At 40.3% G+C, this 27,459-nt stretch overlaps 3 protein-coding genes across 10 annotated transcripts in view; 1 reads left to right on the top strand and 2 right to left on the bottom strand.

Moving 5' to 3' along the window:
* rapgef1b (Rap guanine nucleotide exchange factor (GEF) 1b) overlaps window positions 1–21,386 on the top strand; it is a 48,710-nt gene extending 27,324 nt beyond the window's left edge. For 3 of the 8 annotated variants that reach the window (XM_028026547.1, XM_028026545.1, XM_028026544.1), the window contains exons 4-27: window positions 155–311; window positions 394–482; window positions 563–721; window positions 1,043–1,093; window positions 1,636–1,750; window positions 2,014–2,194; window positions 3,209–3,730; window positions 5,075–5,277; window positions 7,164–7,325; window positions 10,612–10,758; window positions 12,384–12,476; window positions 14,660–14,745; window positions 15,135–15,240; window positions 16,356–16,431; window positions 16,701–16,785; window positions 17,392–17,484; window positions 17,583–17,768; window positions 17,884–17,968; window positions 18,079–18,173; window positions 18,252–18,330; window positions 18,408–18,509; window positions 19,129–19,226; window positions 19,336–19,464; window positions 20,498–21,386. In XM_028026547.1, coding sequence (XP_027882348.1) covers window positions 155–311; window positions 394–482; window positions 563–721; window positions 1,043–1,093; window positions 1,636–1,750; window positions 2,014–2,194; window positions 3,209–3,730; window positions 5,075–5,277; window positions 7,164–7,325; window positions 10,612–10,758; window positions 12,384–12,476; window positions 14,660–14,745; window positions 15,135–15,240; window positions 16,356–16,431; window positions 16,701–16,785; window positions 17,392–17,484; window positions 17,583–17,768; window positions 17,884–17,968; window positions 18,079–18,173; window positions 18,252–18,330; window positions 18,408–18,509; window positions 19,129–19,226; window positions 19,336–19,464; window positions 20,498–20,648 — 3,250 coding nt within the window. In that variant the 3' untranslated portion in view covers window positions 20,649–21,386. The remainder of the gene's footprint in view (window positions 1–154; window positions 312–393; window positions 483–562; window positions 722–1,042; window positions 1,094–1,635; window positions 1,751–2,013; window positions 2,195–3,208; window positions 3,731–5,074; window positions 5,278–7,163; window positions 7,326–10,611; window positions 10,759–12,383; window positions 12,477–14,659; window positions 14,746–15,134; window positions 15,241–16,355; window positions 16,432–16,700; window positions 16,786–17,391; window positions 17,485–17,582; window positions 17,769–17,883; window positions 17,969–18,078; window positions 18,174–18,251; window positions 18,331–18,407; window positions 18,510–19,128; window positions 19,227–19,335; window positions 19,465–20,497) is intronic. The other 5 variants (XM_028026546.1, XM_028026548.1, XM_028026549.1 and 2 more) reach the window with 5 other exon arrangements.
* A 345-nt stretch (window positions 21,387–21,731) lies between these two features.
* uck1 (uridine-cytidine kinase 1) lies at window positions 21,732–24,652 on the bottom strand. The gene is made up of 7 exons (XM_028026559.1): window positions 24,453–24,652; window positions 23,854–24,013; window positions 23,545–23,641; window positions 23,313–23,455; window positions 23,149–23,243; window positions 23,024–23,072; window positions 21,732–22,934 (listed from the first exon to the last, which is right to left on the bottom strand). Exons 1-7 carry the CDS (start codon window positions 24,540–24,542, stop codon window positions 22,741–22,743), a joined length of 828 nt encoding a protein of 275 aa, XP_027882360.1. The 5' UTR covers window positions 24,543–24,652; the 3' UTR covers window positions 21,732–22,740.
* A 452-nt stretch (window positions 24,653–25,104) lies between these two features.
* dnlz (DNL-type zinc finger) lies at window positions 25,105–26,182 on the bottom strand. Its single transcript, XM_028026560.1, has 3 exons — window positions 25,755–26,182; window positions 25,478–25,617; window positions 25,105–25,342 (listed from the first exon to the last, which is right to left on the bottom strand). Exons 1-3 carry the CDS (start codon window positions 26,043–26,045, stop codon window positions 25,195–25,197), a joined length of 579 nt encoding a protein of 192 aa, XP_027882361.1. The 5' UTR covers window positions 26,046–26,182; the 3' UTR covers window positions 25,105–25,194.
* Window positions 26,183–27,459: the final 1,277 nt, after the last annotated feature.

The raw sequence follows: 27,459 nt of genomic DNA, 5'->3' as shown, positions 1-27,459 counted from the left end.
CCAAATCCCACTTTGTTTACTTATTTCTCTGTTCTATACCTGTTATTTCACCATCAATTACTCTACTACACCACTTCATTCATTCCTTCCTGCCTCTTTAACATTTTTTTCCACTGATGTCTTCTTTCACATTAACCCTCATCGTCGTCGGCAGCTCGGCGCTGTCTTCGTGTCACAGCCGCGTCTATCAGAGTCTGGGCAATCTCATCCGCTGGGCAGACCAGGTGATGCTGGACGGCATCGACTTGGACGACAAAGAAAGCGTAATCGCAGTGACCAGCGTCATCAAGGCGGTGCTGGATGGAGTAAAGGTACACCGTGTGCCATTCTTTTTCCTCAAGTAGAGTATTGACGAAGGAGTCCCAAACTCTGTTTTTGTATTTCTGCCAACAGGAACTGGTGAAGCTGACTATTGAAAAACAAGAGCAACCATCGCCCACCACCCCGAATAAACCAGCCCCACCTGTTACCACCGCTGAGAGGTGTGCAAAAAAACACACTCGGGTGACTAAAACCAGCACATGAAGCAGTTAATTTACCCAGACGGCTTTTGTGTGCACAGCAACGTGTCCGTGGAGGTGCCCTTGATAGATAGCGAGCAGGAAGTGTCGAAAAGGACGGCTCCTGCGACCTCTCCTGCTAAGGCTGCCCCTCAACTACAAGACGAGGATGTAGCCCCACCCAAACCTCCTCTTCCTGAAGCCAAAGTGGCAGAACTCAGGTGACAATCTCACACCGTCTATTCGGAGCATTACTCCTTCTTTCTGACCACTGAATATTTAAAAAAAAAAAAAGCTTTTAGCTTTTCACCAGAAGTTCTCAGCAATCCTCAGATATAGATGCTTGGGTGGGGGGGATAGCGCGGAGGCAGGGAGGGGGGTCAGAGTTTTTGATGTTGATTACACTTTCTATGTTCCCAGGTTCTTGCACAACTTTCATACTGTTTTAAGACTAGTGCTTTCTCTTTTCTTACTCTTCCTGCTATCGCTCTCATTTATTTATTTATCTTTGTTCCGTCCTTGGTCTCTCATTCTGGGAACAGAGCACAGTTGAGTGCTGACGCTGGCCAAAGGAGACCCTCTCAGAAGGAGAAGTATGTCGGCCCGTAGGGTCGTCTGATTTCATTATAACATCCCACCCTCGAACCTCACAACGTTTCTGGATTGGATGAAGGCATTTTGGCTTGCATGGTTGCATTACCCTGACGTGTGTGTCGTCCTTGGTAACCCGCCGAAGACTTCCTCATCCAATCAGAAGACCGCCCAGTGCATGAGAGTGTGTGACTGACCTCTGAATTGTCGTTTTGCTAGCTTCCATATCATGGTCACCTTTGTTGGCTTGTTCCCTATTTGTTTTCCTGTTTTGACTTGATATTAACTCTGAGAGTGTTTAGGTTGGACAGACAGAATGACTCCATGCCATTTACAAGAGTGGCTTTCATGAAACACTCATGATTTCATCTCACTATTAGAGAGCAGGGATGATAATGTCTGTGTTCATATAATTATACATGCATAATCAATGTGCATACATGCTTAAAGGTGTGTCTTTATGCTTGTGCGATTGTTTTAAGAAAACTTTCATCACTCATTGCGTATTTGTAATTTTTTTCAATGTGTTTTTTCCCCCCTGTAGTCCACCACCAGCACTTCCGCCTAAGAAACGTCAGTCGGCGCCTTCACCAACACCAGTGGCAGTGGTTGCGCCTATGAGCCGCGGCTCCAGTTTACCATGCAGTGACCACAGACAGGTGACGGATTGATTCGATTATGGATTTTCCAGAGTAAAATCGCTCTTCTGTTTACAGTCTCCTGTGTTTCCTCAAATTTTTCAACTCAAGGAGCTACAAAAGCAATTGCCAAAGTGTGTCATATAATCTCTCTCCCCTTTGGCAGAGCGTCAGTGTTCTAATCCTTCACAATCTAACTATGCTGGGAAACATGTAGGCTACAGCAAACAAATGGTTTCTAGCTAACGAGAATCACGACATGGGAATCTTCTCTTTCCGTGCAGGAATACGAGCAGGAATTCTTCCAGAGGCGTTTCTCTGGGGGGAGCCATTCGTACGGCGGAGACTCCCCTCGCCTGTCGCCCTGCAGCAGCATGGGGAAGCTCAGCAAGTCTGACGAACAGCTTTCTTCCATGGATCAGGACAGCGGTCAGTGTTCTCGTAACACCAGCTGTGAGACGCTGGGTAAGGACGCAAGCAGAACTCCACCGGGTGGCATTCTGTGGATTTTCACATGGGACACTTGTATTTCGTTTTTGGATTTATCTTATATTGTTCAAAATTAAAGTTTTAAGTAATTTTCAACTCTAGATAAGTATGAAAAAAGAAAACCGAGTTCAATTTCCAGACTTTCTTTTCATCCAGTTGAACAACATCTGTTTTCATCTGTTGATGCACCCATCCCTCCTTCTGTCTATACATTCATCCACCCATACATGCATAGAATTCTCACATCTGCCTCGCTTTCCTTCCTGGCTTTCTCCCGCTCTTCCTTTCCTCCAGTGTACTCATTCTGCAGCCTCTATTTAAAGCTTGACCACTGTAAAAAAAAAAAAAAAAAAAAAAAAAAAAAGGCCAGCCATGAACTCATAGTAAACTTTTGTATTTGTACTTTTAATATTTATTTAAAAATTTAGAACTGTGGAACAGCATGGAAGATACAGTATATGGGATCAGAGATTAATTTTGGTGAAAAATCTAGGGACGCACCGATCCACTTTTTTCACTTCTGATACATATATTATGGGTTTTGTATCTGCCAATACCAATCCTATACAGAAAAACAGTGCTGAATTGACTTTAAAGGCTTCTTTTTAAAAAAACACATACATAAATGTTCTGAATTATAAATTTAGCACATTTAAATACACTAATACAAGTTTGGTCAGACATGTAAAAACAAGAAGTGCAATTAGGAATTGTACATATAATGTAAAATAAATAATAAACCATGACGTCACTCAGAGCACAAAGCATAGAATTAGACTGAATAGATCTGCCCTTATGGCATATTGATATTAATGCATATATTAATATCGGATCGGTGCTTTCCTAGAAAAATCATAAACTTTCGTTGGTACAAAAAAATCAACCTTTATAAATACTTCTAATTAGTAAGAACTACTTTTCTTTAGAGTTAGGATGTAATAATTTTATCACAATAATTGTATTAACTTTCAGCTGTCTTTACTTTTTCAGACAACACAGAGAGTTATGACCCGGATTACGACTTTCTCCACCAGGACTTGTCTGCCGGGGACAACCTACCTGCGGTACAGGCAGGGGGCTGCCTGAGCCCCCTGCCCGAGTCTCACAGCGAATCCTCGTCCCCTGTTCCCGGACAGCATCTCACGCACCCTCCTCTGAGCACTCCTCCCTCCCAACAGCCAGAATACTGGACTCCACAGCCCAACCATAGTAACCCTGTACAGCCATGTCGCACCAGCGCACCCCCAGCTCTGCCTCTGAAAAAACGACGCAGCACGCAGACCTCGTCCTTCTCTGACGGGGGCTCCAGGGTGCTGTATGAGCGCTACCCCTCCCAGTATGACAACTTGTCAGAAGAGGAACTTCACCCCACGCCGCCGTTCCCCCTTTTCACACCCATCTCCCCCATGCCTCAAACCAACGGGGGAATTTTTGTCTCCCAGTACATGAGCAGCGAGAATGCAGATGTCCCCACAAACCCTCCGCCACTTCCTGAAAAGAAAAACAGACACAGTAAGTGGAGTGAGGATGACGAGGGGGAAAGACGATGCTGTGGATCGAATAGATCCAGACGATAAACCGAAAGTTAACAGACTGCGAAATGTATGACAATAACCATATCTGCATTTTTGGTGTTTTTAAACAGTGAAAAGTTGTCTTTGTCTTTTTACTTGGCTGTGTGTAGGTAGGCTATAGTGTTACAGTGCCTATTTATCATTATCGAGGCGTACTGCTCAATATATCATGACATTGATTTTCCGCCATATTGCCCAGCCCTAGGAAGTAATGAAGTATGAAGGTCAAAAAAAGGACGCCCTCTGATTGAGATGAATGTAGGACACGGGAGCAGAAAGCAAAGTCAAGAACAAAGACTAATCAAGAGAAGAGTAAATAATGAGGTTGATTAGGAAAAGGAAAGCCGGGCATTTACAGCGCTTCGTCATCAGTTCATTGTTGCATGTTTTATGTCAAAGAAATATTCAGTGTGAATAGCGACAGGAAGTAAATACTAGGATATGCCACAATAGAGTCTGGGAGAGGGGCCACAGAGGGCAATATTTGGTCACTTCCTCACTAGCTACTGTATTATGTCATCCATACAATCAGCCCTACCTCAGTGTTGAGACCATTTTCTTTTTTTACTGAGCATGACCGCAGTCATGTAGAATGTCAAAAGTACAACAAGCTTCCTGTGAGTTTAAAGATAAGTTCTGCTCTTTGCTCATTAGTATTCACTTTGGTGTCTCTGGAGGAGTTTTGTCACCAATAGAAAACTAACAGTGGTTGTTTTAATGGTGTAGGCTGGGTTATTTAATCATCAAGAATGTATTTGGGGACCTTCCTTATGTGGATGACAAGGATTACAGACACATTTTGAAGCAGGAAATACAGTTAGTAGAAGTTTTTTTTTTGTTTTTTTTTTTACCTTCCTGTCACGTTGCAACTACAATCTTCAATGTATTTTAGTGGAATTTTAAGTGATAGACCAACACAAGCAAGAGCATAAGTATTAACTGAAAGGAAAACCTGATTTTACAAATTGTTTAACAACTGGCAAATGGTTTATGAATAGATGCATCTTTGCATTACTGTAGGGAATGGTGGGTTCAGGGTATATCTTTCTTAAAAGCGTCACAATTTGTCACTGCTTTGTTGGTTAAAATCTCAATAAAATATATAAAATGTGTGTTATGCAGTGTTGTAAGAAGAAGTTTAAAGATGTATTAAATAATACATCCACAAGAAAATGCATAAATAGGATCTAATAGACTTTAGTGGATGAAATCAAACTGTAAAACCAGTCCATCCTTATGCAAGTGAGTTCACATCTCTAAATCTTTCCTCTTCCTCCTTCAGTTCTCCAGTATATGCAGTTTATGGAGGACTACTCGGAGCCGCAGCCCTCCGTTTTTTACCAGATGCCACAGAGCGAGAGGATCTACGAGCAGCATAACAAGCTTTTCCAGGAGGTCTACGGCTTCAACGACTCCTTCAGCAGCACCGACTCGGTTCACGAGCCCCTACAGCCGCCAGCCTTGCCTCCAAAACAAAGACAGCTGGTGAGAAGCGCTCTGAGCGGGCAGCCATTCTCGACGTTTGCAAGCCAGTTGGTTTCATACTGTTCTCAGTCTTGTTTACCACTGTGGTTAGAGTGCATAAACAGCTGGATTCACTAATTTGAGCTGCATGAGCAGAGGTGCAATTTAAATTCCTCGCATTTTGTTTCTCCGCCCAGTTTAGACTGAGTGGATGTGATATATTCATCAATGAAACTCCAGGTTTCATCTAAAAACAGGAGTGTTATTCTTCAGAAAAGATGGAGAATCTGTCATCCTTTTTCTTTCTTTTTTTTTCTTTCCAAGGCTTTCTCTTATCTTGTCATCTCTCTGACCCACACAACTCTCTCTATGTCTTTATTCTTGGCTGTTATGGTAGCCAAAGCAGACATTTGTGTGCAATCCTGAGGCGTTAGCTTGCCCGCGGGAGACAGGACAAGATTTTATCAGCCACGCATCAGATTCAGAGATTTTATCTTGATCTGAGGTGGTGTTTGGGTTAATTGAGACAACCGCCCGAAAATTAATCGGCGGCAAGCGAAATACAAAGGATAGATCACTGCAAGCGAGAGGCTTTTTTTTTTTTTTTTTTTTAGCTTGAACTAGAAGGTTTAGAAGCCATATACGTTTTTCTTTGGTTGACCACTCCTCTAAATGCCTAAGAGGTGACAGATCTATCTATCCTTAAGCTTTTTGTTAGTATTGCACTGGCATATTATTACTGTAACACACCTCATCAGTGTTTGTCCTGTTTTTTTTGTTTTGTTTTGTTTTGTTTTTTTTACCACCCTGACTGTGTATTTAAAACAGATCTTTATTTTTATCATTCTTTCGTCTGCGAGTGGTCTGGTCACACTGCACACATTTGTGCCGCTGCTACTGTCCCTAATCCGGCCTCGTGTTTTTTGGACTCGATGAGCTCGAGGCCCGGTGGAATAAGCCTGTTTGCCCCCTGCATAAACCCGTGTTACAGGCTTACACGCTTTGGCGACTACACAGCTTTGCAGAAAAAAAAATAAAAGTAATTCCAGCTGCTGGGTGGATAAGGGCTGGAAATAAAACCCTACAGCACATCATATTGGCTCTGTTTGGACCATATGGTAGTTGGCCTGGTTTTCTCTAATGTTTAAAAGTTTAAAAGCAAAAAATATCCAAAGGTTTATTTGAGGATCGCCGATGATTTGTGTTACCTGGATGCCTCGCGTGAACTTCGAGGACATAAGGTTTCTAGAGAGAACGCCGAAGAAGTATTACGGAAGTATCCATACCTGTTAAAATTTTTCCACATGTTGTCAAATTACAACCACAAACGTCAACAGGTTTTATTGAAATTTTGTGACATACCAACACAAATTGGAAAAAAATAAAATCATGGTTTGCGACATTTTTTTTTTACAGAAAAAAATGGATGAGCATTTTTCAACAAAACTTTTTGACTTTGTTTGGTGGAAATCTAACACTGCAAACCCTCACTATGATGCCCAGTGGTGGCAGCTTCATTCTGTGGGGATGCTTTTTTTTTCCTGCAGGTGCAAGGGACCTGATCAAAGTTGATTTTAGCCTCTATATGTGCGTTTGTGGAAAAATTTGAGAGGTATGATTTTTTTTTTTGCGAGGTATTGATTCTTAGTCTTGAATCTGTCATCTGAGCTGATGTTTCTCAGCTTTTATCTCTCTGATTTTACCATTCTGCTGCTGCTGAACTTTTGATTCAATCTGCTCTAACTCAGTCTTGCTTACTCGAGTAATCAACTGTTCACTCTTTTTCTTTTCTTTTTCCTTTAACACCATCTACTCCCTCTTCACCTGCCCTTGACCCCAAACTACTCTCACTTCCTCTATTTCTGTTTATCTTCTCTATCTTTTCCTTCTTTTGTTTTCCTCCTCAGGCTTCACACTCCTCTTCCCCTTCCTCCTCCTCCTCCTCCTCTCTCTCCTGCCACCTCCAGCCGTCTGTGGCGGCCCTGGAGGAGGCGGGCTCTGGGCTGGGCCTCAGCATGTCCGTCTCTAACTCCTACCTGATCGGCCAGGCGTCTTTGACCACGCCCACGGTGAGTCGCCTCCCCCTCTCCTCTGCTCCTTCTTCACATCGGCGGTCCCGGCATAGGTGCTGTGTGGTGAAGTGGTCCTGAGGTAGCTCGACATTTGAGGTCAGTAACTATAAAAGGTCGCCTTTTATAGTTACTGACAGAGCTCAAACATCGGTGCTTTTGTTGCTGTGTGGTTCTTGATTTCATTCATTCATCCAACCACCCATCCATGTGCTGACAGATGGGTTTTTTTTATTATTATTCCTTGAAAGAATCTGTTCAGTTATGATAAAAACGCACTTTTTTTTTATTATGAGCACTTGCTGCTACTTTTTGTGCTTGTGTGCTTCTGCTGGCTTGTAGCTATCCCACTTTGTGTGCGTTTGTTGTACTTTAGAAGCCTTTCCGAAAGTTTGACTTGGGGCCAAGTCAACAAAACTGGGGAGTTCTTAAGCTTGTCTTCAGTAATCAAAGTATATACAAAAAAAATCATTTCAAAAATTATATTTATGGTACAAATCTTGCAGGAGACAAAAACAATACTGAGAAAAAGATGAACAATATTTCAGTAGTTGATGCTGATCATATTTTGTGTAAGCCTGACACGGCGTATTTTGCTGGACGATAAATTGTCCTAGAAATTATTGCGATAAACGTCAATATTGTTGAATATATAGCTAATGTAATGATACCGGCATAAAGATGCAAGTATACCCTCTTAAAGATCAATAAACTTTCATTTTGTACAGAATGCTTAACACTGAAGACATTTTAAATATCCAAAATAAATGAAACAGCCAAAATGAAAAATAAAACAGATTATTGAAGTCTCAACAAAACAAAATTACCCTTCAAAACATATTAGGCATTAGGCTTAGACAAGGAAAACATGCAAAACTGCAAGTTATAACTTTTGTTAAACATAAAGTGCAAACTAATACTGTACTATGCCATGTGTCAATTATTGTCAGCAATTTTCAAAATGACTTCTTACCTATAATATTAAAGGGCAGCATCTCTTTAAAGCAAACTACACAAACAAGCATGCAGTTTAGAATGAACAAGGATTTTAATTGAGCTTGTGAATAGTTGGTTTATTGCTTAGTTTACCTGCTTAATTGTGTGGTCACAAGTCAGGCTGCACAATATATTGTGAATGTATCATTGTCACAATATTTCCATATGCAAGACCTGCTTGGAATGCGATTAGTGCATGGATGTTACTTTAATAGTTATCACAGAGCTGTCCTATGCCTGTAATGTAATTGGGGATACGTGTTGTTTAATACAGCAGAAGATGCTTTGGAAGGTAAAGAGAAGGAAACGTTGTCAAGTCTTTAAGAATCTACAACCAAATGGTTTCAGTTCTAAAAATAAATAAAACAGACGTCGAACAGGACCAACAGTTTCAATAAAATCTCCTCAAGATGGAATTTTTTTAAATTTTTTTTTTAGTAATGCTTTCATCTACTCATCAACTGGGGTCTGTTTTCTATGAACTGATTGGAAAAACATTCAAACTTTGCAGTTTGTCACAAGTCATGTTGTTTGTCATCTGGAAAAGAATGGAATGGCATGCTCCCATTACATCGCCCCAATCCCAGGTCTTTCATAAAAGAGTAGGAAACACACGCCTTCAAAATAAAGGTTAAACCAAAGCAAAGGCATTTTATGCTTTCTGGCGTAACATCAGATTGCCAGTTTTCTGTCCCGCCACAGGTTAACTAATTGCGGTTTAAATGTATGTGTCTGGTCTGCTTTTGATCGCCTCTGTTTCAAAATCCTTAATCCATAAAACATTGATAAAAGTACAGCTGAATTCATCTGTGGGGAAAGTACAAATATTCTTTAAAACCCAGTGTGAGATTTATGAAGCATTCATTTTATTTGCTACAAATAGGAAAGATTTATAATGTTTATTTTGGCAGTAGAATCAACCTAAAATGAAAAACCCAACTTATAGTATTAACTAGTCAGCCTGAAGTGAATTATTTTACACTGATTACAGATCATTTAAAACCAAGTTTGTGATTTACGAAGCATTTATTTGTGAGGAAACAATCTAAAATAATTGCATATTGTCTTTTTACCTGGATGAATCGTTGCATCTCTTTTTATTTTCACTACGGGCGGAGAAATTAGAGGTGTATTTGATCTCCTGTTTTTTTCTGCTTATGTGGAAACTACAGTTATGGAGTGAGTAAAAATCTAATTTGAATCTGGCTCCTTTTTTGAGCTCATAACTAACAAAACATTTCAGCCTTTAACCGGTTCGTATGAATTTGGTATTTTGTAGTCAAAACGTCTCTCCATGTCCCCTAACTTTAGCCTGGTGTGGCTAAGTGTAAAATCTCCCTCGGTGTGTTTGGGAGGGTCAACCCATGATAACCCCACGACATGGTGCGTGAGGCACGTTAAGACATGGCGTGGATTTCCCCCGGGATATCTCTGGTGGAATGCGGCACCAGATGGGCCTGATGGAAAACACATTCCCCCCGTTTCATCCGCTCCTCTCTTCCTCCTCCTCGTCTTCGTCCTCCAGCGTCAATCGCTGTCCTCGTTCTCTCGACCGAGTTTTGCGCAATTTCCTTTTAGTGAACTCCCTTACAACTTGTAAGGGAGTTCAAGTTACAATAACTTGCGCCGTTTACAATAACTTGCGTCGGAGGCCTTTCGATATTTGGACACATTTGCTAAGATTTTTAATGGGGCTTTTTTTTTTTTTTTTTTTTTTGGCCTCGATCTTGTTTGAAAAATAAAATAAAATTGGTGTGCGCATGAGTGTGTGCAGCCTTTGCCACTGATCTGTGTCTGCATGGCTCTGTGCCGGTATGCTCGCACAGGGCTGGTATGTGAAACATGTTCTAACAGGTTACTGCTACCTCCCTGCTGACAGGCATCTCTTATGCTGGCGACACACTTGTACACTGAATCATCTCCGGTTTTAATTTACAATCCAAGCTAATCAATGTCTCTGCAAGATTTACCCCCTTTTTTATTTTTTACTGTAAATCTGTTAGTCGTCTTTGTCTGTAATTTTGTGTATACAGATGTGCGTGTGCATGCAAGCGCATTTCATGTTCAGACACATCCCTCCCATAAATCCGAGTTGGCAGAGGTGACACTACTTCCCGTCCCGCTTTCTATTGTTCTGTTTCTGTTTGCTCTGACTTCTCCTCTCTGATCTCTCAGTTCTCTCCTTTATTTTTTATTTATTTATTTATTTTTTTTTACTTTTCCCCTCTCTTTTTTTTTTTCCTTTCTTTTTTTTTTTTTACCTGCTTTGGTTCCTCTCCACCAATCGCAGAGCTTGGACCAGGTCGCCCTGACCAATGCCACCGTTCTGGATGGCAGCGGGGGCGGTCCCAACGGTTCCCTGGCTGGCTCAATGGGCTCTGTGGCCGTCTGTCTTCCCTCTGAGTCTTCTCTCACTGACTCGCTCCACACCTCGGCGGTGAGCTCATATGACGGAGTTCTTTAGGCCTTAATGAAATCTGAACGCCGACCCTCCTGCCTCTGCAGATTCAAGTTAGATAACAGCTGTTTGGGTTTCTTTTACTGCTGCACATGTAATGAAAATATATAGTGAGTCATTCGCCGTGTGGCATCTAGGTGTCATTATCACGTCCCGCAATCTGTGTTCTGTCTTATTATTAGTCTGAAAAGAATCCCAGTGGAGCATGCTACACTGCTTTTTTTCTTGCCAGTAGGATTTTCTTTTTTTTTTTTCATATGATGCACTCCAGTGCCACCTGTTGGTCATGACGACTCACAGCTGCTCCTTGTAGAATTGAGGTGCACTTCAGTGAATTAGAATGTGATTGAAAAGTTATTTCAGTAATTAAGCTTAAAAAGAGAAACTTGTTTCGCTTAATTACCCGCAGTATGATTAGTTTAGTTTTTATGATCGTGGCTTTCAGCCGATAATAACTCAAGACCCAGTTCTTCTGAAAATTCACCAATAAAAAGGCAATTATAGAATTAAAAGGGCGGCCTGTTAGAAAAAGTATATACAGTCACTTTTTGGTGGGGCTCCTTTTGCATCAGATATTGCATCAGTAATGCAGCGCGGCTTTGACGAACCTTTAGCTCCTCTGCATTGTTTGCTCTGGTAACTCAATATTCAGGTGATAATACCTCAGAACATTTATCGATTAATCAAATTTTTGGTATTTTGAGATTTCACTTTTGAAAAATCTGGATTTTGTTTTTGTCACCAAAACAATACACTCACTGGATTTCTGTCAGATTGATGTCCGCATGTTTAAGGCCTACTACCATCTTTGACAAGTGTGTTTTAAAGCCTCTATTGTAATATAAGGAGAATAAAGTAGTAATTTTACAAAAATGCCAATGCTAAAAGTAAGATAATTAAAATGAGGAATATTGAGCATGTTGTAAAATGTTTATACATTTTACAAACAATACTTAATGGAAAATACTTAATCTTTTAACACATCATCATCAAATTATCAGTAGCAGGACTTTGACAAGATCACGCAAACAACTATTTTGAAGAAAGGATGGACTGAGCTACTCACCTCAGATCCTGATAACTTTTTACTCATTAAAACAAGTTTTTCTCATGGTTTTAATATTCTTTCAGGTAAAATTACATTATTTTCTGCTAATATTCTGACTTTATTCTTGTAATTAAAAGAAATTTTTCTAGGATGGCTCTATTACTGTCGTACAACTCACAGAAGGGATGATTGAAATAAAAGCCACTTTTTAAAAGTATTTTCTATCATTTGTGATTTCTCTTTCAGAAGAGAAATCGGATCTGGCATGAAAGAATTTGTTTATTTTTAAGGCACATCGCCCAATTCTAATTCTCTGTGTAATTCTCTTGTGGAATATTCAGGGGGTTTTTTGTTTTCTTTGGGTCTTTATAAAACAGGAAATGAGTTTCCCTTTTTGAATTTAATTATTGTGACAAATTAAGTTTTCAGTGACATTCTAATCTATTGAGATGCACCTGAAGCTGACCTCAGCCAGCTGCTGTCTCTCCTTCAAGGCCAAACACTCTCTGCTGCTTCACGCCTCGGTCTGTGTCCCTCCTCTTTTCCCCTCCTGTAGAGCGAAAGCGTGAATGACGAGGGCGGGGAGGGGGAGTATGTCAACCTATACTCGTCCAGCCAGGCCAATGGGGAGCTGCCCCTCTCCCTAAGAGTAAGTAGCGGACTGCCGCGAGGTGAAAGGTCAATCCCATTTGCATGTCCCATCGCCTCGGGGTATGAATCAATTCGGATGCGGGGGAGCGATTAAAAGTAAAAGGGTCTCCGGCCCGCATCACTAGGCACATCTCACTCAACGTGTTGCACCTAATATTGATTCATCCCCGGGGAAAAAATGGCGATCGGAAATGCAACGTGAGTGTAGCCAAAGCGGACTACAACATGACTTCAGGTTCACAGGTTCGCCTGGGACTGAATCATGGGCTCGTGTTTGTGAGGGGTGGCGGGGGAGGGGTTTTTGTTGTTTTGACTGCCTGGCTGGTGACTGGTGTCTCTTTGGCTGCTGCTTCAGCTGTGGTGAACATTTAACCCCGTTCTGCTCTAACTCCTGACATCTCTCTGCTCCCAGAGTAGGATTCTCAACGGGTTTCCAGTAACATCTGCCTTAATGAATAGCGTGCACCTGTGCATGTGTAGCAGCTTATTTATTTGTGTGGTTCTATTGTTTTTGGTCAGCTTGTACCTTTGCTGCAGGTTTTTATTCTTTTTTTTTTGTTTGTTTGTTTTTGGTCAACATACAAAGGAAACGATGTGTGTGTGGTAGCATTCTGGCTCAGACGGTGTTTGAGTTTGAGTTTTACCCCTTTTGGTGTTCCTTCTGTTTTGGCTTTTGTGCGTTGGGTTTTCTGTACTCACACTAAGCAAACACTTCACACCCACTCTGCATCACCACTTCTGGGACGATGTGGTAAATGTGTCGTCAACACTTCCATTCTTCTTTTTTCTCCACCAGTGTGTTGCATGACATCCTGGCGGGATCATATGAGCTCATCTGCAGCTAGCTTGTTGTTGCTGCATGGAATCACTCACGAATGTTGCTCCACACAGTTCTGCTCAGAAGGTTGCATAAATCCATCGTAGGCATGAATAAAGCATTTTCTTTTAAATGATTCATTTCAGCTAGTTTTCTCCAAGGTAGAATAATGTAACTGTGTTGAATATTAAAAAAAGACTTGGGTGAACAAGTTTGAATTTGTTGTGGATTTTCTCTGATTCATATTTAGTCAGAGTTGTACATATAGGCTCAAATATTTACATACACCCTTAAGTAATATCATCTTTTTTGTGGTTTTCGTCCCAAAAACCTGCCTCTGATTAGATATTTGACCACTTTCTAAGCAAAGTTTGAATTTAATTTGGTTGGTTTCCAGGTACAATTTTTATTTTTTTTTAAATAGCCCAGTAATTTTCAGTAATGTGGAGGTCAAGGCAGAATCAGAACCCTTTTTACTTATTTCATCACTACTAAGATTAGTTTTTATGTGTGTTTGGGATTATCATTTTGAAACATCCAAATTTCAGTGACCTGCCACGATTATAAATTTTGCAGGGCGATAAATTGTCCCAGTAATTATTGTGCTTAACAATAATATTGATGTTTTTGAGGCTATTTTCAAGTAATGTAAATAGTAACGGAAGATGTTTTAAATATCCAAATTAAAATACAATCACAGCCATAAATAAAGTGGATTATGAAATCTCTGTTACCAAAATATCCCTTCAGAAAATGTTAATCATGAGAATGGACATTTTTGAGCCTATTTTAATTTGTCATGTGATCAACTAATTAATTTTATATTGCAACAGGCTTAGACATAACCCAAACTCTTGATGTCAGAGGAAAATAAATTAATTAAGATGTCTAAACATCCCAGTAACCAGTGTTTAAACTTAACTGGATAATACTTGAATACCAGAGTACCAGAGTCCCTGTCTGGATGGAGTGAGTTTGACATTGATGTTTGCTCTGAGAGAAAGCCTAGAAACATAGAAGCATGCTTTCCAAACCTTCAAGCATGACTTAGATCAGATTAGCATCTACCCACCACAGGCCAATTTCTTTCTGGAGAACAGACAGGATAGTTTTCCCAAAAACAAAAAAAATGTTTGTCATAAATTTGAGCCTGCATGTGTAATTTTGTGGCTTATGGCAAATTCAAGCTTGCGTGACCTATAAGAGCATCGGATATAAAATCAGCTTGACCTGAAAAGGAGTGGTTCCAATAAATAGAGACCCAACAATAGTGACATTCATGCCAACGTTGGGTGGATGCAAACTTCTCAGCAGAACTGTAAACATCAGAGGCTGACGGTTGCTTTCTTTCCTTCAACTGTTAGGAAACCATTGCAGCTGATGACGTACTTCAAGACCCTGTTCCTCAGATGCCATCCAGCAATAGTAAAGAGGCTTTAGACAAAGAAAGGTAACAGTGATCATGCTCACTTCCTGTTATGCGTGTACTCTAAAACTCCATATTGTAGCTGATAATGTGCTCTTTGTTATGGACGTGATGCCATCAATTACGTCTATGATTTATAGAATCACAATGTTTAATGCTACATTAAACGTCCCTTATTGTAATATTTTCTTTAAATGAATCTTGGAGCTCTTCTAAACATTCCTAAGTAAAGGGAATAACAGCCTAATTTAATTTGTGAAGACAAATAGAATCACTGCTGCTTCTTGCTGTAAACTGATTAAAACCAAAAAAAATATGGGAGATTAGTTTTTGGTTTATGAATGAACCGTTTCAAACATGTAGATGAATGAGAGACTGTCTGTGTTGATGGCGCATGTGTGGGTTTGCTTTAGGAGGCAAAAGACGGCAGAAAAGGCCGGGAGCGTTGAGGAAGATGTAGACGAGCTGTCTCTCATAGACCACAAGGAGATCATGAGCAGGATAACGCTAAAACAAGAGGTAAGTCGACTTCTGGTGGTATGTGATGTTTTTAGCAGGAGTTCACCAATCAATTGGCCCCGATTTCCTTAATTCTGGGTGATAAGTCGATTCTTGCACGTGAAACCGATCTTATCCACCTCTGCAAAGGTCTGAAAATCCTCCACTGTTTCCTTTTTACTTTATTCCCTTTAGTGACTTTTTTTTTTTTTTGCCTTGTTAGAGGATCAAAACAGGTCTGTCATCTTAACCTGTTGTGCACTTTTCGTTAGCTTTAAAAATATGAAAAATGAAAGACGAAAGGAATGGATTTTGTTTCATGAATTTAAGTTAATTTAGTAGTTTGGCTCCAAACTTTTCATTTATATTTGAGAGCATGTGTAGCTAAAACAAGTGTGTGTTGTTTCTCGGGCGTTGTTCGATTCTTTTCTAAAGAACAAAATTGTATGATGTAAGGTGCACTGAACACTTTCATTTCAGTTATCTTTAAAAATAAATCAGTATCAGGCAAAATCGAAATTGTTAGGTAATCAGCCAGTTTTTTAGACTTCTCTTATAACAAAACCTCACAGCAGCACTAGTGCATTTTACCCAGTTGTCTCTGGAGCAGAAGTCATTGGGAGTCCAATCAGATCCCGCCCGTCACCACTCTCAGCTGCTGCCCTCTGGAGTTTAACCTGTTAAACTGCAGAGCTAAAACTTCCTCCGCCTTCTCCCGCTCCACCACCTCCTCCTGCTTTGTCCTGAGTGGTGCAGTCTGATGTACAGATGTGTGAAAATGCCGCACGCCTCTCTGCAAGGTTAGAGGCACTGTGACAGCTGCAGTTTACCGAGGAATGAAGGGAGGGGGGATTGGAAACGCGAGGAGCTTCCCGACCAGGGAGGAAATTTAGCGCTGTTACAACACACACCTATTGCAGTGATTTTTTCTTTCTTTCCTTCCTTCCTTCCTTTTTTTTTTTTTTTGCACAAGTCAGACTTTTTCTTCATCATCAGAGGATCCGGTGCAGCAATAGGAGGCTTGGTGGAGGAGAAGAGGAGAATATGTGCATGGAATGTTTTGGGCTAAACTGCATCAGTCTCCATGCTGATCTGCTCTTCATCTTTTCCTTACTTATCACACCGAATCTTTGCAGAATGACGACGGCCCTGATGTTCGTGCAGGGTCGGGAGACATCCTTCTAGTCCATGCTACGGAAACAGAGCGCAAAGGTATGGTGTTAAAGCTGTTTACCTACTGTCTCATCTTTTTATCGCTAGAAAGATCTGAATTTATTTCACATTTGAAAGCCGATTTTTTAAAATTTATTTATTTCTCTGTGTGAGTGGCATTAAATGGTCTCAGTCTGGCATTAACAGTCTGTCAGCCTGTGCTTGCAGTAGTCATGTTTGATTTGTTGTCAGCTTGTATTGGTTAATCTCGGCGGCACGTCAACTCAAAAATACTGCTCTCTTATTTTTTTTCCTCTTTTTCTCGACAGATCTTGTTTTGTACTGTGAAGCCTTCCTGACGACATATAGGACTTTTATAACCCCAGAAGACCTCATTAAGAAGCTACACTACAGATATCCTTTCCAAATCACTCAATATGTCACTGGCCTAATCGTCTTTCTTTGCTGGCAGAACTTTTTTTTTTTTTGCTTTAATCCTAATTTACTCAGAAAAGTCTGTCCTTCTTTAAATCTTTACTGAAGGATACTGAAATTCCAGCTAAGTTGAAAATGCTGCTTTTCTGGATTCTCTTCTCTGTTTCTTGGTTCTAAAAAAAAGATTAATTAATGGTGCCGTTGGTTCCTGAACACATCATCGCAATGGTGAAACATGGTGATGACGGCATCATACTGGGAGTCAAAGACCCTTAATATACTGTCTGGGCTACAACAGAATGGTTTAGATGAAAGGATATTCACATGGTGGAACGGTCCAGTCAAAGTCCAGGCCTAAATCCAACTGAGAATCTGTGGCAAGACTTGAAAATACAATTTAGATGCTTTTCAGTGACTCTGAATAAAGAAGAATGGGGAAGATTTTGAGTATCTATATAAAACCGGCAGAAACGGACAACAGCAAAAGCATAAACCAATAGACAAGAGAGCGTTTTCCACTTTGAGTTGGCCTTTCATATTAAAACGAGAGACTTCATAGACCATTACCCTTGACCACAATAGCACATATACCACATTCTGTCACAGTCCGGACACCTTCAAGAAGCGAGTCAGCAAGAACACCTTCTTCGTTCTGGTTCGTGTCGTTGATGAGCTGTGGTGAGTTGAACTGCTGAATCAGTCAAAATAAAGCATGTCAGTTAAACCAGTCAGACGACGAATCAAATAATTCCCACCTGACCACCGCTGTCTTCCAGTCTGGTGGAGCTAACTGAGGACATCTTGAAGCAGCTCATGGACCTGGTGTTCACGCTCGTGTGTAACGGCGAGCTCAGCCTCGCCCGTGTTCTCCGCAAGAACATCCTGGACAAGGTGGAGCAAAAGAAGCTGCTGCGGTACACCAACTCCCTCAAGCCGCTCGCTGCTCGAGGGGTCTCGGCGAGGTACTGCTGAGAGAAAGGAAAACTGACGCAGGCTTGTTTCCCCTGCTTATTGTGTTGTGTAATGTTTCGTATATAACTGAAGCTGATTCTCTTTATGGTTTGTGTTTTCTTCCAGGCCTGGGACTCTTCACGACTTTCGCAGTCACGAGATTGCTGACCAGCTCACGCTTCTTGATGCTGAACTCTTTTACAAGATTGAGGTGACGTGATTTCCCTTCTTCCTATTGGTTGGAATAACTCTGCTTTACTTCCTGGAAGCATGGAGAATAAACACGGTCATCTGTTATCTTCTCATCCTGTTTTCTCTTAGATTCCAGAGGTTCTGCTTTGGGCGAAGGAGCAGAATGAGGAAAAAAGTCCCAACCTAACCCAGTTTACAGAGCACTTTAACAACATGAGCTATTGGTAAGACATGACTTAGATCAGTCGTCTCTTGATTTAGTCTCTCTTTAAATGCTGATACCTTTACTTTCTGGCCTACAGGGTGCGCTCTTTGATAATTCAGCAGGAGAAAGCTCAGGACAGAGAGAAGCTTCTTCTCAAGTTCATTAAGATAATGAAGGTAAGGAATCTTACTTTTAAAAAGACAAATTCATATTATGGCAGCATTTAACACTTATTCTCCTCTTCTTATTCCAGCACTTAAGAAAGTTAAATAATTTCAACTCGTATTTGGCAATACTGTCCGCTTTGGACTCTGCTCCCATCCGGAGATTAGAGTGGCAGAAACAGACTTCTGAGGTGAGCTTTTTTTTTTTTTTTTTTTAAAGGGACAGTATTATGTAAAATCAACTTTTTAAGCTTTACATCCTGTTATGATGTTATTCCTCATCAAAAACATACCTCCTTTGATTCTTTCATGTATGTTTGAGAAATCCTTTAACCTCCTGTGGCAACCATTCAGCTGTGCAAAACGCCTTCGAGATGCAGCTTCCACGTCACAGAGCACTCCTCCCCAATGACTCCTCCACTCAGCTCCTTCAGACTAGCCAGCAGCAATTAGCAAATACCTAGTGGAACTGCACATCAGCTGAGCTCTTTATATGAACTACTTCTCAGTGAAATGCTGCTTAAAACGTTGTTAGAGTTGATAGAGGACCAATGTTGTGAGGACTTCCCGAAGACGGAGTTTCAGAAAGAACAGGAGTTTCTTAAAGAGACAAAGCCCCAATTTAAAAATTTTTTACATCTTATTTGATAAATGCAAGATTTTTATAGCAACTGAATGTAACATAGTTACTTGATTGTGCTATAAAATGGTTCTATATGCCTGGAAAGTACATGATACTGCGCCTTTAATATATATGTTTTTTAAATCATCTAAACACAATAACACACTTATCTCTTCATACTGCTCCAGGGTTTGGAGGAGTATTGCACGCTGATCGACAGCTCCTCGTCCTTCAGAGCCTACAGAGCTGCTCTGGCTGAGGTGGAGCCCCCCTGCATCCCATACTTGTGAGTAAACTTTCCTGCTCAGACTTAAACAGATCTGCTGCTGCTCAGCTCAAGCTGACTTGGTTGTTTGATCTGATTTCTCCTCCTCCTTCTTCCATCCGTCCTGCAGAGGCCTCATCCTCCAGGACCTGACCTTCGTCCACCTGGGGAACCCCGACCTCATTGACGGGAAGGTCAATTTCTCCAAACGCTGGCAGCAGTTCAATATTCTGGACAGCATGCGGCGCTTTCAACAAGTGTAAGACCGCTTAGAATATTCACACCCTTCGAACTTCTCCTTATGCATTTAATGAAAAATTTTAGGCAAAAACTAAAACAAGTGCATAATTTCAAAGTTGACTAAAAAACTGGTCTTAAACTTAAAATTTTAAGTTTTCAGATTTTAGTAGTTTAAGATTTAATGATAATAGAACTGCAAGGATCATCACAGAAAACTTTTATCTGTGCAGTCCACAAATCTGGCCTTTATAGTAGTTAATGAGAAGAAAGCCTTTGTTGAAAGAAAACTATAAGAAATCCCATTTATAGATTGTAACAAAACATGTAGGTAGCACAGAAAGAATTTCAAAGAATATCTTATTATTTTAATAACCAGATCAATGCTGTTTTTATCTGTATACGACCAAATTACATTATTGCGAAAAGATGTTTAATATTTAATTTCTCAAATAGTTTACTCAAATACAAACAATATTTTTTCATATTGTAACAATTTAATAGTTTTCCCAATATATTCTGCCACATCCAGCCTTTTAAAGACATTCTTGATCTTGATGTGGGCCAAAATGAAAATGAGTTTGGCACCCCTGATTTAGATTAAAGCATAGTTATGTGTTAGAATAATCTAGTCAAAGTTTAGACCTAAGTCCAATTGAGAATCTGTATCAAAGTCTTGACTTTTGCTGTCCATTAAATCTAACTAAGGTTGGGCTATTATAAAATGAACGGGAAAGAGTTCTAGACCCCAAATACTTGGTGCTCAAAACAAATGTATGCCACACTTTTCAGATTAAATCTCAGTATCAGTTTCCTTCTGCTTTGCAATTTTACACTACTTTGTGTTGGTCTGTCACATAAAGTCCCAACTAAGTAGATTGAAGTTTGTGGTTGTAATGTGACAAGACATATGAGTACTTTGTTGGATTTTTAAACGCAATTCAAAGCAGAATATGGCAGAGTGTTTATTAAGCAACTACTTCATGTTATCTCAGTTGGACCTTTGTTAAATTAATCGTCTTTTGTTTAATGCATCCACCCTGTTCTGACCTCAGGCATTACGAGCTGAAGCGCAACGAGGAAATCATCTCTTTCTTCAACGACTTCAGCGATCACCTGGCGGAGGAGGCGCTGTGGGAGCTGTCCCTGAAGATCAAACCCCGAAACATCAGCCGTGCCAAGACCGACCGCGGGGAGAAGACCTAGGGTCCCTCCACGCAGGGCTTCGACACTGACCTTCAACTGTGCTTCATGACACTAACTCCACTTTATTACACACTAAAAGAACGACGCAAGGAAGCTAACGGAGACTCGCTCGCGAGGAATCCAGAACAAACTGCAGACAACCGAAATGTCACTGAGGTTTACAAAGAGCCCTGCCGCTCTGGGAGATTATAATTTGGGATTACCGTTGCTCTGACTTGGTAGTGGAAGAGCGAGGAGTCAGAGCAGAGGGTGGGAGGGGGGAAGAGACGCTACGGAAATTACCAAAGTCTGCTCCCTGGACTCTTTGTTTTAGAGTGGAGCTGTCGCGTGTGAGAGAACAATTTGAATGGTCCATATCCCCCCCCCCCCTTGTTCCTTATGTACGTGCCATTTGCTGGTCACCTTCTACAACACTAACAAGTCCTCAACCAGCAGAAGCTCAGGAGCAAACCTGCCACGAACTGTGACGTGCACACGCAGGCTGCCGACTGAGAATCTGCTGCGACTGAACCGAAAGGGCAGGACGGCCCCTAGGGACTGGAATCGGTTTGTTTTGAAACTTTTTTTTTTTGTGTGTAAGAATCATGTATGGTTATGACATGTATTATATACAGTGCTCCTTTTGTTCTTAAAAAGGACGTTTATGCTTATGAGAAGAGCTTAGCTTCTCCTAAGTGCCGTATGTATGTGCACTAAAAAAAAAAAAAAAAAAGCAAGGCAAAAACACGAAAAAGAAAATTACTAAAGATGCCGTGATCTATGTACGTCATACTGAATCATGGAGTGCCGTGTTCAAGTGTAGAGAACCACGAAGCAATCGCAATTATGTCCCAGTCATGTTGGTGTGCAAGTGTGTGTCTGTGAGAAGTCTTCTGTGACGTGTGTGTGTGCGTGTGTCACTCCATGTGCTGTAGGAAGTCATTGGAATCCTTTTTGGGATAATAATCACAGAAACCCTCAAAGCCCCCCCCGCCCCCAACACATCACACTGTGCTCTCAAACTCCAATAAAACAAAAAGCTCTGTTTATATTAAAACCATGACTGCAGAGGTTTCTTTGGTTTCTTAAATGAAGACACTTAAATACTTGCAAAGAAGTTTTATTTATTGATGTACACTGTTCATAAAGTGAAACAAAAAAAGTTAAGGCATAGACTTAGCAGAATATAAGCACGTGCTTTCAAACTGGGAGGGTTTTTTTCTCCATTTGCCTTGCAAAAGTATTCATACACCTTAAACGTATCTATAAGCACAAATGTATTTTAAAAGGATCGTATGCGATAAACCACGATGGTGGATAATTGTATCCAGACCCATCTTAGAATATCTAAGCACTGAGATTTTTGCTCTCCATAATTCTTTAATAATGTTCTCCAAACAAACCTCAGAGGCCTTCAGTTAAGACTTTAATAAAATTACATACCAGTGGACCGTTTCCTGATTGACTTCCTTAGGCGACTGGTTGCACTGGATTTTATTTACTTAAGAGTAAATATGGTTGAATACAAAACCTGTCAGATTTTGTATAAAGTTTGAAAGCCACATATAATTTTTCTTTCACTACATTATGCGCTACTTAGTCCGCCAGTTTGTAATCTCTCAAAATGCAGGTAAGTTGAATAGGTATGAATACTTTTGCACTGTAGAAAGCTATTGCAAACCAGAACAGGTACGTGAACATAACCACGTTATTTGTATTAATTTACGTTAAATATACTTCCCTAACAGTAGCAAAGAAGTTGCCAGCATGGTCACATTTAAAAGTGCAAAGGCATGACTCAAAAAAAACATGTTCTTATTAATAATCATAGGACCTGGTTTGGTAACTGCTTATTTACCCATTTTAAAAATCAAAACAAAGAAAGCCTATGGGAACACTGGTTACTTCCATACAGTGTAGGAACCCTGTTAGTAACTACAATCAAATAAGATGGCAGATCTTCGAACCTGTTACATTGAATCACTGATATTACCCTAAACCGCAGAGCGTGTAACATTCCGGCACAGTAACGTCAGTTCACGCTGCAGCTCCACGGTCTGTACCTATCTGTTCCCGTTCACGCATACACACACACACACACATCCGCTCTGTTTCAGTGGGGCCGACTACTAGGCTCCAGCAGGACCCTCTTAATTGGAGGGTTGGTGGATCCGTTCTGCAGGTCGCTCTGCTCTGAGGTCAGCCTTTTGCAGGCTCGGCCATGGCTGTTGATGTTTCCCCGCTGCCACTTGCAAATATCACCATTCAGAATATCTTGGATGTGCTGCACAATCAGGTTGATGGCCACTAAATGACAAATTGGGAAGTTATTAACGCTATCTATCTTGGTAATACTGAATATAAGTCAGGATTTTTTATTTTTAAAGATTACTCACCCATATTGTCAACCCCTCTCGGAATGATGACATCTGCATACTTTTTAGTCTAAAACACAATAAAAGTACATAGAAATCTAGTTGAAATCATACAGAACAACATCAACGAAGACTACTGTACTTACAGGCAGGCAAAACTCCTCAAATGCAGGCTTTACAAATGTTGTGTACTGATTCAGAATCTGCTCCAGGTCCCTCCCTCTGTTCATGTCTCTCAGCACTACAAGAAATAAGGTTGTTTGAAACAGAAAGGAAACCTTGCAAATATGTGCGATCGGCGCTCGAGTACCTCTTCGAGACAACCTGACATCTGAATCCGTGTCCACGAAGAGCTTCATGTGGAACATCTCGCGCACTTTCTGGGGGTAGAAAACAAGAATCCCTTCAAAGAGGACGACATCCGCTGGATAAACTGTGATCCTGTCTTCCAACCTGCAACAAAACAATGAGCTCTCAGAATACAAGGGAACACGGTGGTATTTTGTCACGACTTCACAATTGTAAAGTGTTTTTGTTTCAACCTGGAATGGGTGATGAAGTCGTATGTTGGCACCTCGACCGGCCTCCCCTCTGCGATGTCCTTTAAGGTTTTGTACATCAACTCGTTATCGAACGCCTCTGCAAGGCATTGAAGAAGAAAATGAGAACTTAAAGAAAAAGCAACATTTTGTGTTTAAGTTTCATATACACTGCTTAACGACGTGTAAAAAAGTCTAGAATAAATTCATTTTCCATTACAGCAGATTTTTATTCACAATCACACTTTCAAATTTATCTTAGCTTTGTGCAAAGCTCATGTAATGAAATAGTAAAAGTCTGGATTTATTTACCCGGGTGATCAAAGTTGTACTGTCCTTTAAGGGCTTTAGCCTTCTGATCTGGAGTCAGCACGTTGTAGAAGCAGTCCTGGCTGATTATGGCCACCTTTCTCTGGCGATGGTCCACCTTGTGCTGCCCCAGAAGCTCCATGATCTTGGCGCAAACTGTAGACTGTAAACAATGCATCTCAATTATTCTATTATTAGCCACGCCGTTGTAACAACACACCTCAATATGTTTGTTTTTTTTAATATTAGCAGCATTTCTTTAATCCGTAATACATTACGGTAAACAGGCAACAATAAATACATTGGACTGAAATTGCACAGGATTTCTGACTGGAATCGGTTGATATTTGCATGCGTGACCTCGAGTTCAAAGTTTACGACCTGACGTTAATATCGTTACAGACGTGAGCAGTGTTGTATTTTCTTCTAAATATTCAAGGTTGGAGAGGGGCTAGGTCAACTTAACCTAAACAAAATAGTGTTTTAGCAACGTAATAAAACATTGAACGAGTGGGCGTGACACTTGTTTTGACAGTTTGATGAACGCTAATACCGATTCCGAGCTAAGATAACCGGTATGCTAATTACGTTTCTAAGTTTACCTTTCCGCTGGCCGTGCCTCCGCTAACACCGATTAAGAAAGGTCGATGTCTAGGCTTTTCTGCCTCGTCTGTGACTTCAAATTCTTCCATCGCAGTCAGTCCAATAATAAAGGCAGCAGAAACGAAAAATGGCAGCGTGTCCGACAGCTAGCAGCCTGCAAACAGCTACGGCGGCAACTACTGTCAGTCTCGCGAGAACTCAGGCTATCTAGGTCACTTCGAACACCGGGGTTCCGATGCAAAACGTTTTAGTTTGGTTTGTTCATTTTTGAGAAACTAAGTTATTGTTTGTTTGTTTTTTCCTGAATATGTAGAATGAAAAATAGTAAACTAAAGCTGACTAAAATTAACAATAAAATAGAGCCAAAGGTCTGGGGCGGCTTTTTATAGAAATAAAATAGAAGTTAAGGTATGTTGGTCATAAAAACAATACAATCGAAAAAAACTGTAACCAAAAACGCACCAGGAGTGTTTCTCGCTTATTCATATGGAATAACCATGCAGTAGATATTTCGGGGGGAAAAAAGACACAGAGCATATTTAAATGTATTTGTTCAAACCTTTACTTTTCATCCGTTTCTATGGTTTTGTAACTTCTTTTAAATCTCAGTCGCAACCTAGTTTGAAACATAGTTTCACTCAACTCTCTCTCAACACGGTAAAAAGGCCAAAAAAGTTGCGTTTATTGTAAATATAAATATATATACATAGCAGTACAAAGTGCAAATGAAATTAAGTTAAATCATGTTGTTTCTGGCTCATTTTCTTTCTCTTTGTCAGTTTTTTGTGAACAGCCGCTGCTCGTTTCCTCCACGACTATTTCTAAAGCATCGCTTCCTTCAATCCTCTTCACGGTCTCCCCTTTGGCGGCGAGGATTTCCTCAATGTTTCTTAAACATGAAGCAGAACAACGTGTAACAATGTTTAAACGACGTGGGTACATTTGTAAGGTACTGTACATGGCTTAATTTTTTTTTATGTCTTTGTTATGTTTATTATGGTGTAAATCCTGCAGCTCCACCAACCTCTTCCCCTCCAGATCCGAGAACCAGCCGAGGTTGTCGGCGATGATATGGTGGTTCTTGCACCCTTGACAGGTCACTATTACCACCCCTTTCTGGTAGGCCACTTTAGAGATCCTCTGCGTGGACCTCGTGGAGCAAACCTGCAAACATGGCACAGCCCGAATCTTCAACACCTGTTACCTACACATAATGATGCAGACTGGATCACACGACTACAGTTTAAGAGGACAGAGCTTGGGGAAACAAGAAACAAAAACCACAGTGGAATAGTGCTAACCTTGCATGTGTATACAAGATGATAATGTGTTGACTGGATCTTTCCCAGCGCTTCCTCCTCTCTGGCTGGCGGTGAAGATGAGAATCCTCTGAAGGAGCTGCGATGAGCAGGTAGGACATGATGGTCCTGTGACGACAGCAGACCTGACCTGGTTCTGGTGGTCGGACGGTGAAATAATACACATGGTCTGGATACATGAACCTGCCTGCGGTAACACCGCGACAACAGGCTGGCAGGGAACCTCCCTCTGGGAAACTCTAATAAAGAAAGACATCTTTGTAGGACTAGCATAATCACTGCTGTTTTTAGAGAGACAGAAAAGAGTTTGAGGGCTCAGAAGTCTTAAGTTTCATCAACCGGGGAGAAATTGACGCGCTTTGATGACATCATCCATCCTTGGTTTTTCAAAATAAGAGATATGCAATGACGTCAAACACACTAATCTATAACAATACGGCTATAAAATTGCTATAAAATTACTGCTGACGCATTAAATGTTGCTTAGGAAAATTATATTTCAATGTTGGGTTTGATTGTCTTTGAACTAGTAATTTTATTTTCTGCCAACGACCAATTTTGCTAAGAGAAATGATCTATTGCTAATCAGAAACTTGGCAATAGAGTTTCAATTTAAAACTGAATTTTCACTGTTAGTGTTCTGTTGTCCCTAAGTGAATTGTGCCATAACGTATCAAAATTTAGAGGGAGAGGCATCCTGTACACATAGCTGTACAAAACAAACAGCACACACCTATGACAAATCAGTCAAGGCAGTGCTCATTTAGTCAAAAGGGTAAGGCATAAGGCCAGATAATTTTAACCTTAGATAATAGTAGTAAGCAATGCATTTCTTTTCTTAGAGTAGAATATTAAGGAAAAATAAGATCTTTCTGTATCTGTCTGTCAATTTTTTGGTAATTTTGACCTTCATTTGATTCTACTTCATTTGTTAATTTGATTCTAAGGCCATCAATATTATTAATCTTTTAATCAGGCTTATTGCTTTATGATTCATCATAAATGAAATGAAATGTATGTGTTTTATTTTCTTATTCATATTTATTTGTTTTATGGTTAAAGTATATATTTTTAAATATTTTTATTTCTCATTCTATGATTCCAGTTGTCCAAATTCATTTCATTATTATAATATTTTATTCAGTTTAGCATTTTTGGGGGGTACAATTGTTTAAATACTCGTTCCTCTGTTGGTTTACTTTTTACATTTATAACACATTCTGTGTTACATTTGACTGTTGCAAACCTTCTCCATGCATGAAATTGGATCACATGATTATGATTCATACGTATTTTTGCAAGTTATTACAAATACTTATCTTAGAGGCTATTCAAACATGAGCCAAAGAAATACTTCTGAATCTATGCTTAGTGTCACTTCAATACATTGTGTCTTTTCATGGTAAATCTCTGCTGTAACAGCCTAAAAGTGCTCAGGACTTGTGCTCTATGTACATTCACTCTCTTGGAACAAAGATTTGACATTGGATTTACTTTCAGTCATGTTTAGTTTCTGTGATAATACTTTATTGCGAGTGAAAGACTAATTTGACTACATAAAGGAGAAAAGATGTTTTATTTTCTGGTTCAGGTTAAGTGAGCAAAGCTAAATATTTCTTTCCACATAGCACCACCAGGGGGAGACAAACAAAATTTGATATCAACTCCGGTTCCCGAAATTGAGATA

This window comes from Xiphophorus couchianus, chromosome 8 (assembly GCF_001444195.1).
Source record: "Xiphophorus couchianus chromosome 8, X_couchianus-1.0, whole genome shotgun sequence".
In the NCBI taxonomy this organism is placed as follows: Eukaryota; Metazoa; Chordata; class Actinopteri; order Cyprinodontiformes; family Poeciliidae; genus Xiphophorus; species Xiphophorus couchianus.
The sequence above is the reverse complement of the archived record's forward strand: the minus strand, read 5'-3'. Positions and strand labels throughout refer to the sequence as shown.